Raw genomic sequence first — 15042 nt, 5'->3', positions numbered from 1 at the left:
TAAGAATTTTCATGGAACTTGATAGTGTTATTCTGTATTTGTTAGAGAATGGCCAATGAGTAAGAACAGTCAAGATATACTTAAAGATGAACATAGTAAGGGAAACTGAAATAATGAATATCAAGGTTTATTATAAAATTCTCATACATAAAAAGCATGGTATTAATTCAGGGTTACAAAAATGCTATTGGGACAAAACTGAGATCTGCTAAAAGGGGAAGAATGTACCAAATTTTGATTTGTGAAAGACTGTGCAAGGAAGACCAGTGGGCAAGGGATAAATTATTCCATAATTAACCTTGAGAAAATCAATTACTAGAATAAAAAAGAAAATCAATTTTATATAATATCCTATATGAGAAAAGTAACAGTATGAAAAATGATTTTATATAATTAAGTTTTTTAAATGAATAAGTCTTGAAAGCAAAAGAGATTGACAAAATTGACTACATTAAAATTTTAATGAAACAAAAAAGTCTGTAAGTTTTAAAGTACTAACCACAGCTTTGTAGAAGATATTTGCAACATGTAAGGCTAAAAAATGGATTCATAAGACAGTAAGTTGAACTGTGTGAAGCTGCTGATATTCTATGATATTCGATGTGTCTACAGCATAGGAAAATTGCATTTGGTCTGAACTAAAAATTCTAATAAACCAATAATAAATATAAAAGCAAAAGATAAAAATGAGTCAGCAAACAGAATTGATGTTGTCTGGAGCTGAAAGGATAAAACTTAACAGGATTCAGTCTAATTTTACCCAGTCAACAATTTTATTTGCGCAAATTCTAGGACTTAGTAAAAATTATATGAGTTTATTGTTGGATTCACCAATCCTTTTGTAAGCAATAAAGCAGATAACTTTGTTCTGAAAAAAGGCAACATTTCTGCTTCAGCTTCTACATTATCATTATAGACTGTTTTAAAGAGAGAATATGCAAAGATATTTGTTCATATAATGTTAACCACAAAAAGACAAAAGTCTCATTGTGATTTTATTAATTGCATTGTGAAGAACAATTCCTATCTTCTGTTTTGAACGATGGTGTATGAAATCTTCCACAACTGTTCCTTGCACTAATTAGCTGTACTCAAACTTGTCACATATTTTCAGAAAATAAGATAAACTATATATTCTGTATCTGTTTTGAGATAATGTACCCCTGCTTTTCACTTACTGGTATTTCCTTTTAGGTCATGGAAATAAAAATTACTGGATCATTTGGTATATTACTGCTTAACTTCATTAGAAACCTCTTTTCACTTTGAAAATCACTATATAATGAGGCATGACCAGAAGAAATTTAGGAAAAAATTACTAACTCATAGTGCTTTTCCTGTTTGACTGCTTACTAGCAAGGAATCATAGGCCTGTTTCTATCATAAAGAAAGCAAAAATAAATATAATTATACACCTATTTCTGAGAATAGCTGCCATCTTTTGGAAATTCAAGTATTGTAGTAAGAGGCAATATTAATTGCATTTACTTAAGGTCATTTGAATGGAATATCTGTGCACCTATTTGAATTTGTTGTAAACCAGAACACTGATGAGCAAAATTTGGGAACAGTTATTTGGAATCAGTATTTTAATTTTCCAAGGGAAGTAGTTCAGTGTTCTGAGGACTTCAAATTTGTCAATGTTTAAAAAATCCCACTTGAAATAATCATTTTCCCAAGTAATACTGTGCACAGTAACTAGATATTTGTTTATGTGCTCTTGGTCAGAATACAAAGTGAGATAATTAGTATCCTATTCTGAGTAGATATATGTTCTTTGTTATTGAAAATGAGAAAATAGAATAACAAATAATACATAAAATGTGACTTAGTTCATGAGATGGGAGATGAATAACAAAAAATTTCTTCTTGGAGGTGAAATTTTGATAATCATAGGGCTAACATGGGACCAATCACTTCTCACTGATTAATTTTACTTCAAACTGAATTATGTCTTTAACTGTTTATTGCTCAAATGTCAGTAGATATTGCTCCAGATTTTATATATGCAAATATATACATATATATTTGATATATGCAAAATGAAGTACCTCCACCTATGACTTCTCATTTTTTTTTACTTGTGTATCCACTATAGGTCTCTACAGAATTTTAATATATGTGACATATTTCCTCCAATTACCAAAAAATGGGAATTTTACTACATTTTAGTGTAAATATTAGATGCTTATATACAAATATACAAATATATAAATATCGGGGCCGGTGCTGTGGTGTAGTGGGTACAGCTGCTGCCTACAGTGCCGGCATCCCATATGGACACCAGCTTGAGTCCCGGCTGCTCCACTTCCAATCCAGCTCTCTGCTGTGGCCTGCGAAAGCAGTAGAAGATGGCTCAAGTCCTTGGGTCCCTGCACCTGTGTGGGAGACCCGGAATAAGCTTCTGGCTCCTGGCTTCAGATTGGCGCAGTTCCAGCCATTGTGGCCAACTGGGGAGTGAACCAGTAGATGGAAGACCTCTCTCTCTCTCTGCTCTGCCTCTCCTTCTTGCCTTTCTCTTTCAAAAATAAATAAGTAAATCTTTAAAAATATATAAATATAAAAATATAAATGCTCTAGGACATGACTGATTCTCCTATGATAAGTCATGTTGTCATAAATTTAACATAATTTAGAAGCTTCTAAACGTTGCAAATATGATTAAATTACAGTCAACTTTATAAAGCAAAATGAAAAAAATTAACTTAATTCTGAATTTATAGAGTTCTAATGATGAGCGTCTTCTGAAAGGACATGTAAAGATTATTCTAAGATGTCATTCATTTATTTGAGAGGCAGAGAGTGTGTGTTAGAGAAAGACAGATATAAAGACAAGGAGAACATTTATCCAATGTTTCACTGGCCAAATGCCCACCATAGGGGCTAGCTGGGGTTGGAACCAGGTCCTGGGAAATTAATCCCAGGCTCTCATGTGTGGGCAGTAACTCATTGCTGGAGCTCTGTCTTGCGGCCTTCCAAAACATGAATTAGCAGGAAACTGGAATTAAGAGGGAAGCTGACACTCAACCCCAGGTGCTCTGATGGAGGTCATGGACATGCTAACTACTAAGCCCAGTGCTTGCCCCAAAGATACTTTTATAAAATAGATCTTTTCTCCTTTTTTTCGTCATAAAGCCCCTTTCATTCAGTCCATAATTGTGTAGATGTTTGGGTTATGTCCATTTGAAAAGTGGGCAGAGGGAGAGACAGATGGAGTGATCTAGTCAAACTGGGATTGTTAAGGTCTGCGGAGGATTTATGAACTAGGAACACTTGCATTGTTTAGGCAACCATTTTGAAATTATGCAAATTATTGTAATTTTCACTTTTTCCAGATAATTCCCTCAGCATTTTGGCAAAGCATAATGGATTCAACCGCCAGAAGCAAGAAGTCTATCTCTTACCGATTATAATCAGTGATAGTGGGAATCCTCCCCTGAGCAGCACCAGCACCCTGACCATCCGGGTCTGTGGCTGCAGCAATGATGGTGTTGTCCAGTCTTGTAATGTTGAAGCTTACGTCCTTCCGATCGGCCTCAGTATGGGTGCTTTAATTGCTATATTAGCATGCATCATTTTGCTGCTTGGTACGTATTTCTTTCATAGCCTAATGATCACCACTTTTCTGGTTCATAAATGACTATAAATAAGGGCAGCAAACTCTGACTTGGGCAGACATCAGCATTCTTTTGGTGGGAAAAGGAACTTCTTTCTTCATACTTTGAAAGCACAAAGAGGAGACGAAGAGGAAAACAGTTGTGACATCTAAGTAGATAAACACTTTCAAGACGTTTTCAATCTCAACACCCCTGAAAAGATGAACAAAGAATAATCCTTTGGTGGAAGTGCGCATGGACCTTTCTGTGGTTACCACAGCACCCATTGCAAAAGAGATCATTGATACACAGCTGTGTACTGCATACAGGGGCTTTCATATGTCCACAATTTTTACCCAAAAATGTTTTAATGGGTTACTGAGTCCATCTTATCACAATGTTTGGTAAGATAAAAAGAAAACATGCAAACAAAAATGTTTTCTTCCAAATTATGTTCCTTACATATTTTATGATGTTAACATTAAATTAAAATGAAGGTTACAAACTAAAGGAGAGTACCTATATCCTTTCCATTGAAAATACAATTATAGGGGCCAGCTTTGTGGTATAGCAAGTAAAGCTTCCTCCTGAGATGTTAGCAATCCCATGTGGGTGCTGGTTCAAGTTCTGGCTGCTCCACTTCCAATCCAGCTCCTTGCTTATGCACCTCGGAAAGCAGTGGAAGATGGCCAAACTCCTTTGGCTCCTGCACCAACATGGGAGACCTGGAAAAAGCTTCTGGCTCCTGGCTTCAACCTGGCCAAGTCCTGGCTATTACTGCCATTTGGGGAATGAACCAGCAGATGGAAGACTTTCTCTCTCTCTAACTCTGCCTTTCAAATACAGAAAATAAATCTTTAAAAATTATGAGATTAGATTGCAAGAAAATATCAACAAAGAGAGTTATATTATGACTTGAAGAATAAAACACCTTGGAGTAAAGGTCATGTCAGGTACAGTTTTTGCAATTATGTCTGTATTGCTCAGCTAATGCCCTGAATTAAGTATCACTTTTAAACATTATTTTACTCCATAAGCCTAAGTTTGATTGGCTTGGTCTGGCAGGTTTCTCTTTCACCACCTTTGGATCTACTTTGCAGATAGAAGAGTTGCAGATTTCCTATACAAATTCACTCTTTTGTTTTTTAAAGATTACTTATTTGAACCAGTTATAAAAAGGGCAAAAGAGAAAGGGAGGGAGAGGGGAGAGGGAGAGGGAGAGGGAGAGAAAGAGAGATCTTCCACCCACTGGTTCACTCCCCAAGTGGCTGAAAAGAAGCCAGGGCCAGGAACTCCTTCCGGGTCTCCCAGATGGGAGGCAGGAGCCAAACACATGGGCCGTCTTTTGCTGCTTTTCTCAGTCCATTAGCAGGGCACTGGATTGGAAGTGGAGCAGCCAAGACAGGAATTGACACCCATAAGGGATGCTGGCTTTGCAAGTGGGTACACTGTGCCACAACACTGGCCTCCACACATTCACTTTTACTGTGAAAGATTATTACTTAATGAAGAGTGTCTTGAGAAACAATTAAAACAAACAATAGAATAGATACTTTCTAGTCTTCTCCTTTTTCCTGACAGAAGAGAGACTTGGAACCAAAGGACGCTAAATGACTCGCCCAAGACACCCAGCAAAGTTCATGTTGCTATCTGTGCTAATTTCCATTTCTGCGAATTTACATCAGGTGTAGAGCTGATGATGGCAGTATGAAATGTAGCTTTTATCACGACTACATGTAAACCTATTCTTTTTATCTGACTCTATCACTATTTAATAAACGGAAGTATTCTGGAACAGTCTTTATTCAAAATTCGGGACTCATCCTTTGGAAATGCATTTTGCTTAGTTCCCTAATAAATATTGTTAAAGCTCTGTGCTCATTCATTTAAAAAAGATACTCATCTCTCTTAACATATATGGTGTGTTGCTTGTGAAATTACATGCTAGTTTGGCTAACTGACATTTAATATTTTTCCTACAGTCATTGTGGTGTTGTTTGTAACCCTGCGACGGCATAAAAATGAGCCACTAATTATCAAAGATGATGAAGATGTGCGAGAAAACATCATTCGCTACGATGACGAAGGAGGCGGGGAGGAGGACACGGAGGCTTTTGACATTGCAACTTTACAAAACCCAGATGGAATTAATGGATTTTTACCCCGTAAGGATATTAAACCAGATTTGCAGTTTATGCCAAGGCAAGGGCTCGCTCCAGTTCCAAATGGTGTTGATGTCGATGAATTTATAAACGTGAGGCTGCACGAGGCAGATAATGACCCTACGGCCCCACCTTATGACTCCATTCAGATTTATGGCTATGAAGGCCGAGGGTCTGTGGCTGGCTCCCTCAGCTCCTTGGAGTCCACCACTTCAGACTCAGACCAGAATTTTGACTACCTCAGTGACTGGGGTCCCCGTTTTAAGAGACTGGGAGAACTCTACTCTGTTGGTGAAAGTGACAAAGAAACTTGACAGTGGATTATAAATAAATCAATGGAACTGAGCATTCTGTAATATTCTAGGGTCACTCCCCTTAGGTACAACCAATGTGGCTATTTGTTTTAGAGGCAAGTTTAGCACCAATCATCTATAAACTCAACCACATTTTAATGTTGAACCAAAAAATAATTAAAATAAAAAGTGTATGTTAGGAGGTTATAAATCTTGTGGAGTGTGAATTAAGTACGTGGAGTGTCTAGAAGTCTTTGGATATTTGATATTTACTTGACTACCACAGACAAAGATTGGGATCCTGGTTAATCTGTAGAGAAATGGTTTCAAAAGAGGAAAAAAATCAAAATTAAAAAGGTGCTTTCTTAGAAAAACGGATCTGCAAGGAATCTGCTGCTGATACGTATCTTCTGCAAGGAGTTTTATGAATGCAAATGGTTTTTTTCCCTTTCACCAATAAGGATCCCGCCACAAATGATAAAGCAATACTTGGTCTGCTGTACATTATGACTTTCGGAGTTTTGGGAGGCCTCCTAGATTATATGGTACGGTGACCACACATTGTACATAATTGTTGGCCCCACTCACCAGAGACTGGATAGCATCTTAAATATTGTGTCGAGCCTTAAAATATTCACATGTTCGTAATCCATTCCAGGGTGGGGATTGCCAGCTCAGTGTGGGGAGGAGAGAAATCCCACTCAAACAGGCTTGTTTTCTAGAAACAGGATTCCTCGTTCCCTGCACTTCATCTTCTTCCACAAAGATTAACTGTACCACACAGTGGACTACACAAGAGACAGGTGGTTTTATTGCTAGCGCGTGAATTTATTTGTTTAATCCTCGAAATAAATATTTTATTGATGTTCATTAATGCTTTTATTTATTAAGGTTGGTAATCTATAGATTAAGGGACTATATGGGAAAACCCTAAATTATATCCATTAATAATCCTTTAGATTGTTTTATATAAATATATATACAATGAATGTTTAATACATGTACATTTTGATGAGATAAGTATGGCAGGCAATATTATCAAAAGGAGAGCTAATAGCCTCTTTAGAGTAGGAAGTGTTATTGTGACTGGTGATGGCAGGAACAGCATTTTCCCAGAGAAACTTTTAGACTGTTTTCTATTTTGTTCATAATTCTAGTATTTGGTGTTTTTACTACAAGCACAAACATCTGAAAATATAATGAATCCTGTGAATATTTACACTTAGACTTTTAGATACCATACAATGCCCTGCTCAGTAAGCATATTTCAAGTTGCCCCTACTGTTTTAGAGCAGGTACTGATTTGTATATAATTTTACTGCTTATATTTTTAGCACTTTTCTCCCTGATCTTCATGGTGATGCACAGAACGTCTTAGACTTCAAAAAAGAACAGCACTAGAAGATGTGAGCATATCTAATTTGTAATGCAATCCTGCCATTTAGGAGTAGAAAATGTATGATAAAAGTCAAGTATTACATGCAGATCATTTTAATTTTATACTTTGCTTTAATGCAATATTGTTTATTTACTCCATGTATTGTATTCAGAGAAACTCCTGTATTGTTTCCTACTTTGTGAAATATATTTTTATAAATACCTTTGTTGTCATCAATTTTTTTCAGCCAGATGAAGATTTATTAACAGAATTATCAGCTCTAAAATTCTGATGTGTTCAACCAAATCATCCCAAGAACCACTTTAATTTGTAAAAATTTCTATTATAAAGAAGTAGAGGAGAAACAATGGCTTACCAGTGAACACACAGCAAGACACCAGCAGGGATGTTAAAGGAACATGGAGTGCCCAATGGCTGGCCCAGCTGTGTCATTTCGGTGTTTCTGGAAGTAGACACTAGGTTTAATTAGGAGGAAAAGACAAAAAAAAGGGGGAGGCAGTAGCCTAGCCATCAGGGAAAGTCTTTAGACAAGTTTGCAGAGATAAAACTTAAAAAAATCAGGAATCAGGAAGCATGATTTGTCAAGAGAACCTTGCACTAGAATGCAGATTGGGGAAAATATCTGCCAGTCCATCAAGGGGTTCTTGAGTGGAAGATTGTCCACTAGAGCAGTGCCTAAATGGGCAAAAATAGTCAGATGTGGTCCTCAATGATTGTCTTTGGGATATCTAAAGACAGCATGGCTTTGGCATAAAAAAACTAAAGGTACCAACTTCTGGAGTTTGACTTTACTGTGGCAGAAATAAAATGTTTGAATATGTACTAATAATTTTAACTACCCAGGGGTTTAATCAACTCTGTGTTGAATTCCTTTTGGCTAAGCACAGTTCATATTTTATGCTAATCATGTTGGCTATTGAACACTTCTTCTTGAGGTTCAAAGGAAAAGAGTGTTCCAAACTGACCTTTAAATAAACCAGAAATCAGCAGTGTCAACAAATGTGTAATAAGTGCAAATTATTCATAGTAATTATAGTAATAATCAATAGTGACATTCCGACTATCTTACACAGTATAAACCAAGGATATCTTAGTATGTTTTAATGTTTCTCCTGCTAATCAGATTCATTTCCAGTGTAACATGCAGTGAAGTGCCGGGGATTACAGACACACAAATGTGTTTCACAGGAAAAAAAAAAAAAACCCTGTTTAATCAAGAATATAAAGTCTATTTCTCCATTCTTGGCAATCAATAGGATAATCTTCAGATAGTGTGTTTCATGGAGAGGAATGAGACATAATAATGGCTAGTTAACAGACGCCAAAATATAGTCTCAAAATTCACTTTGTCCAGAAAAAAAGAGACCAAAAATCTGAATCCTCTACTGATTTTTCTTTGCCAACATCATACCAGCATTTTGTGCTTAAAAGTTCCTTTAAGGTTTTTAAATATGGGATTAAGTGAGTAATACCATGTTCATAACAGGAGTGAGCTGTGCTTTAAGAGGACCCCAAATTTAAATAAATATCTGAAGTATAAAGACATATACAAACTTATCTACACACACCCCCACACACAGAGCATGCAATTTGACCTAAGCTTTTAATTTAGCAACAGATTTGCCAGAACTTCCCCCTACCAGAAAAGGACAGTGATGTTCCCAATCTTTTTTTAGGATTTGTGTACTACATGCTCAACTCTTAAAATAATGCATTTAAAAATTCACCAAAGTGACTATTTTTATTGCTGTGCTTTGTTTTTTGGTTCCATTAACAGTGAAATATGTCTTGCATATATACATGTGTGGTTATTTTTCAAATAAAACTCATTCAGTCCACAGGCATTTTAACGTGTCTGTGAATTTTTAGATGTCCCACGATTAGTCTTTTTCCAACCTTCAAAGCTTATCATTGCCCAAAGGTTATCTACCTAATGGAGAAGAGCTATTAAGTTGGAACCAAGTGAAACAAAAATTATCTTCCTCTGCTTACCTCACAATCCAAGGTTCTTGTCAGGAGAATAGATGCCTCCCTGGGTGATTGAGAAACTCATGGGATCAATTTAGTCTCCACTCTATTTGACCAAATCAAATAGCAAAAATGTCTCTTAAGCTTCCACCTATATTTATTATACTGTATTAGAAAGACATTCCTTATAATAATTTCTTTGAGTCTGTTTTCTCAAGTTTAAAAATAGCTTATAATCGGGTGGTTAAAATATGCTATAAATTAAATTCATGTGTTGAATTTGCTGCACAGAATTGTGATGAGTGGACACAAATTTCATAGTGAAAATGTTTTGGAGGAAAATGTGTAAGTGTATGTGTATATATAAAATAAAACTTAGATTCACCAGCATCACCAGTGAAGCAAGAATGCTTAGAAATAGACAAATGTGTCTTTGTGAGAGTTTGCTTAATCAGATGCTTAAAGTAAGACAAGTCTCTGCATGAGACTTAGAAATCTCCTAGGAGCAGCTGGATTCCACACTGAGATTCAACAGAGTGCTGGGATATGCTGTATTTTGGAGAAGGAAAAGCGGGTGCTGAGAGCTAAGTAGCCAATTACTCTTTATAGCCACAAAAGGACTGGAGGCAAGTAGGCCCTTCCAACAAGTTGTATTATGCGATCACTGGCTTTGCAGGGAATCTCACGAATGTATAACCTTCTGATTGCCTTTTTGATTGAAAGTTCCATCTGAGATCAGGGCAGTGCAACCAGTAATAAGATTTCAAAAAATCCCATCACTGGCACTGTCGGAAAGGCTGAGCATGACTGAAATCCCATCATTGTCAGTCAAAAAGATAAGGTAACAGTGGGCATCACTATAGAAGCTCTATAAATGCACAATCTACACATAAATATCCACATTAAAATAATGTATTCTTACATACATGTATAAGCCTATATACACATATTTTTACACAATTAAATTATAGTAGATAATTTGTATTTACAATTTTTAAGATCTCGAATGCTACCAAAAACCTGAAAGGTGTCTCTTTGTTTTCCTGAATCTAATTCAGAATTTGAAAGCAAGTATATTGAGGTTAATAGGTTTCAGCTACACTTGTTATTTCTGAAAAATAATGGTGGCTCATAATGCTTGAGATTACAAGTAAATGCATCATATTATGAAGCTAGATTAGATGTCTATATATCATTACATTTTGTTGAGTAAATAATTGTACAGTATGTTTTCCATGAAATGTTTTTCTCCTATTACTTTTCTTTAATTCCAATACTATTTTATTTACTATAAGTATTCCTTTGCAATGTGAGACAGGTGGTCAGTATTGAGTATATTGCTTGCAATTATAATTATTACTCTCTATGATTTTACCAAAGACAATGTATTTATTGTCTACTGCTAAAATAGACATTTATTTGTGTTAATTTCTTCTTAATCAACATACCTTTGTGTATTCTATGGCGTAGTCCTGATATTTAAGTTGTTCTAGTACTGGTATTTTGGACACAGTACTACTGTTATAGAGGATAAGTATTAAAAATCTCACTGATTTGGTGGACTAAATGACAATAATTTTGTTAACTATGTTTTTGAACAATAGATAGTTGATATAAAAAAATTAAAAATGATGGCAGCACCAAGCTTTATTTTTTAATTTAAAAATGAAGCTAATCAATCTGCTCTAAACTGAAACAATGGGTGAATAATAATTGAATCTGACTTTAAACTTAGGTTGGTCTGATATTAAAGCTCCTTAAATTTCAACTAAATAATCTTATCTGTAATTATAATGTGAGGCTTATAGTGATAAGATACAGTCTGTAAAACTAAGAAGAAAGTAAATAATTCCAAATGGGAAGACATAAAATAGCTTCATAGAGAATTTTTCAAAAAAAAAAAAAAGATAGAGATCTGGGGAATGGATTTAATAGATATCATATCAACTCCAAAAGCTAAGAAAGAAAACTAAAAAAAAATATAAAGATAAATGGCATATTTCTGAACACTTAAAAGCATCCAGAATTGGGTTTGACACTCTAGGTTTGCCAAGTTTTATGGGTAGGAAAAATAAGGTTCTTAGACTTCTTAAATTTTCCAGGGTTAAGTTATACAACAAATATATGATGCAGACAGGAACTGGACTCAGGTCTTCTGGACCATTTCTTGGGTTGTGCAATTGTCAATGCTTTTGTGTGTATGCTCCCCACTTCTTATTTAAGGAAATTTCATCTAGGTCTCAAGGCCAGTAGGCATTTGCTGGAAATATTGATACCGCCTTTGAGACACCTGCTACCATCTGATTCATACCTTGAGTACAAGTATTATCTTGTGCAGGTGTGTTTACTAATAGATAATAGATATCTCTATTATCATTCACAGATTACAGAAGAGGGTTACTAGGAAGCCTATCACAGGATGCTGTCTGAAGAAAAAGACTATGGAAAACAATGGCTTCAATGAACTCAGAGGCCAGGACCACAAAAGGAAATGAGAGGTCACTAAAGGCAAATTTCAATTCCTTCCATTCTCCTCTGTACAAGCTAAGAACTCCAGGGCCATCCTATGACTCCTCATAAATATATGCAAGATTTTAACACCTTTGATCTAAGATTGAACACAACAATTTACCAGTCAATGGAGTCACTTCCCCTTTCTAATGTATTCCTTCCCTTGACAACAACTTTGTCTAGTAGTTTTCCAGGTTTTCTTTAATCCAGTCTCTACAGTTTGAAAGCTATTCCATATTTGTCAAATTTGATTGTTGAATATATGAATGGGTCATCTAGGTTCAATGTTAGAGCTATAAATATTAATATTGCAAATAAACTTGAAAAATGTCCTTCCTAACAAAAACATTTTCTTCTACAAAATATGTTCTAGATATTCTGCTAGCGACAAAAAGCAATAGGTATTCCTAACACACTTCATTACCTCTCAAAGACATGAAATCTGATAGGTAAATTATAGATGATAATAAATGAAAAATCTTTAGATTTGTCTATTCTGTGAAAGAAGTAGGCAGATGGTCTTGAGAAAGAATATCTAAACTTCCAAAGAAATGGTATCCTGTTAGAGATTATCCTAGAATGAATCTTGGAGAAAGTGTATTATCCTATTAGCTTGCAGGGATCATTGGGAAATGACACACGAGGGCCCCGCTGCCTGAAAATGAACAGTGATGTTGAGGTGGGAGATTTCTCAATAGACTTCCTGCTGGCGATTCTCAACCATATGAGTTTCAGTGTGACAGCACTTCCAAAACGCTAAGTGTTTAACAAATGTGTACTGAGGACTTTCCACTAATCCGGAAGCTGGGGATATTGCTATAAGTAGAACAGGAGAAGTATGTGTATTCAAAAATATAGTAGTGTAGGGAAAATATAGATGAGCAGAAATAAGAAAAAAAAACAAGGTAACATGGTGAAGACAAAAGTAGATAGAAGCTAAATGTTTTACAGAATGGAAAGGTTAATATTTGGAATTGACAGGTGGAAATTTCATGATAACAGTCAACCAATGTTGGCATTATTGTACTTTTGTACAATACCCATGACATGAGTAAATGAAAGAATGAGTCTTGGTTCTGAATGAACTACAGAATGAGTTCTGTAGACATTCCTGCATGGGGAGTATAGGAACTGTATTAGGGTTCTCCAGAGCAACAGAACCAAGAGGAGATATGCACAGATGTATACAAAGGATCTTTGAAAAGTTCAGGCAAATTTGGTATTACAAATCATTATGCATGAATTTCAAAAATATGTGCATGAAAATAAACTTATTTTTTATTTATTTGGAAGACAGTAAGACAGACAAAGAAGGACAGAGAGACAGACTGACACAGATCTTCCATCTGCTGTTCACTATCCAAATGACTACGAAGGCCAAGACTCAATTAAGCCAAAGTCAAACCTTCAAATTCAATATGGGTCTCTCTTGTGGGTGGCAAGGACCCAGGTATTGAGGCCATCATCTGCTTTCTTCCAGTGTGTGCATTAGCAGGATGATAGAATTGGAACTGGAGTCAGCACTCAAACCTAGGTCCTCAGATAGGGCATGAAACCTTCTCAAGTGATGTCTTAATATCTTAACCCCATGAACCAAACACTCACCAAATAAGCTTGTCATTTAATTTCATTTTCCCACTTTTTGTAGCATTCTCTCTCTTTCTCTAGTATCTATCTATGGATCTACCTTTATATGTACTCTATCCAGTATGTGTGTCTATCTATCATTATCTATCTATCCATCTATCTATCTGGCCTATCATCTATCTATTGTGAGATTGTTGGCTACTGATATGGTGATGACTGATGAGCCCCGTAATCTGTTGTTTTCAAGCAGGAAACCCAGGGAAACCCATTGAATAGTTTAGTCTGAGTCTGAAGTTTGAGAAACAGAGGAGCCAATTGCTTAAATCCAAGTCTGAGAGCAGGTGAAAATGAGACGAGACATTCCAGTTCAAGTACTAAAACAAAAACAGGGAGTACAGTTCTTCCCTTTCCCCCTCAGTGTTTAAGTTGATGCCCTCTTCGTGGCAAGGCAATCTACAGAGCTCCGTGGTTCAATTGCTGGACTCATTCAGAAATGCTCTCATAGAGACATCTAGAAACAATGTCTAATCTGGGCCTCTATGACTGTGTGAGGTTGATGAATAAAATTAGCAATATCTGAAAAATGATTCTATATTTTACTACTTCTTTTTATCAATATCTGATTAGTATCAGAAAGAAGATATTATTGTTATGTATTTCCTGGCTTTCTAGAAATGGAAAAGGAAATAGAAACTCCATTTCAGTGAGTTTACTCTTGGGCTAAGATATGATGGATTCACTTGTTAGAAATGTTTCATAATGGAAATGAGGTAATTAAATCCTGAATCATGTATTTGCTTTTCACTAAAGTAGGGAAAAACACACACAACTTTATTAACATAATACTGTGTTGTGGAAGAATTTGTGAGGTATATCCATTTTCTTTGGACAGAATACTAATCCTCAAGGCAAGAAATATTTGATCTTTTGGGTTTAGATATGATAAAAAATATCAGAACAAATACTCTCAAACAAATATTTATTGTTTGTTTATTGCCACTTACTGATACAGTTCATCTGGTTCTCTGGAAATTGCAGAGTTTGACACTTAATAAATGCTGGGTACATAGAATTCAAGTGATATCAGTTTGGAAAGAAAAGTCTTATACAAAATACATTTATGCAATTCTTATCTAAAAAACCAATTTAAAAGGAGATGCTGCAGCACATTGGGTTAAACTGCTGCCTGCGGTGCAGGCATCCTGCAGAGTCCCAGCTGCTCTGCTTCCAATCCAGTTCCCTGATAGTGCATCTGGGAGGGACTGTGGAAGATGGTCCAAGTGCTGGGGGCCCTGCATCCATGTGGGAGACCTGGAAGAAGCTCCTTGGCTCCTGGCTTTGGCCTGGTCCAGCCCTGGCTGTTGCAGCCATTTCAGGAGAGAACCAGAGGATGGGAGATCTCTCTCTCTCTCTCTCTCTCTTCCTCTCTCTGTAACTCAGCCTTTCAAATAAAATAATTTAATCTTTAAAAAATAAAAAGAGAGAGAGATGCCTAATTTATTTTGCACTTATTAGGCTATAATCCC

At 35.9% G+C, this 15042-nt stretch overlaps 1 protein-coding gene across 9 annotated transcripts in view; it reads left to right on the top strand.

Annotated features, from left to right (window-relative positions):
- The window catches only part of CDH8 (cadherin 8), a 418197-nt gene extending 405922 nt beyond the window's left edge, over positions 1-12275 (top strand). The window contains exons 11-14 of one of the 9 annotated variants that reach the window (XM_051846852.3): positions 3336-3587; positions 5579-5761; positions 7386-7457; positions 11802-12275. In XM_051846852.3, coding sequence (XP_051702812.1) covers positions 3336-3587; positions 5579-5761; positions 7386-7429 — 479 coding nt within the window. In that variant the 3' untranslated portion in view covers positions 7430-7457; positions 11802-12275. Of the gene's footprint in view, positions 1-3335; positions 3588-5578; positions 6263-7385; positions 7651-11801 lie in introns of those variants that run through there. The other 8 variants (XM_070063302.2, XM_008257378.5, XM_051846850.3 and 5 more) reach the window with 8 other exon arrangements.
- Positions 12276-15042: the final 2767 nt, after the last annotated feature.

The sequence above is a fragment of the Oryctolagus cuniculus genome, chromosome 18 (genome assembly GCF_051225735.1).
Source record: "Oryctolagus cuniculus isolate XC-2025 breed Fujian yellow rabbit chromosome 18, ASM5122573v1, whole genome shotgun sequence".
NCBI lineage: Eukaryota > Metazoa > Chordata > Mammalia > Lagomorpha > Leporidae > Oryctolagus > Oryctolagus cuniculus.
Note: the sequence above shows the minus strand (reverse complement) of the source record. Positions and strands in the feature narration are given on the sequence as shown.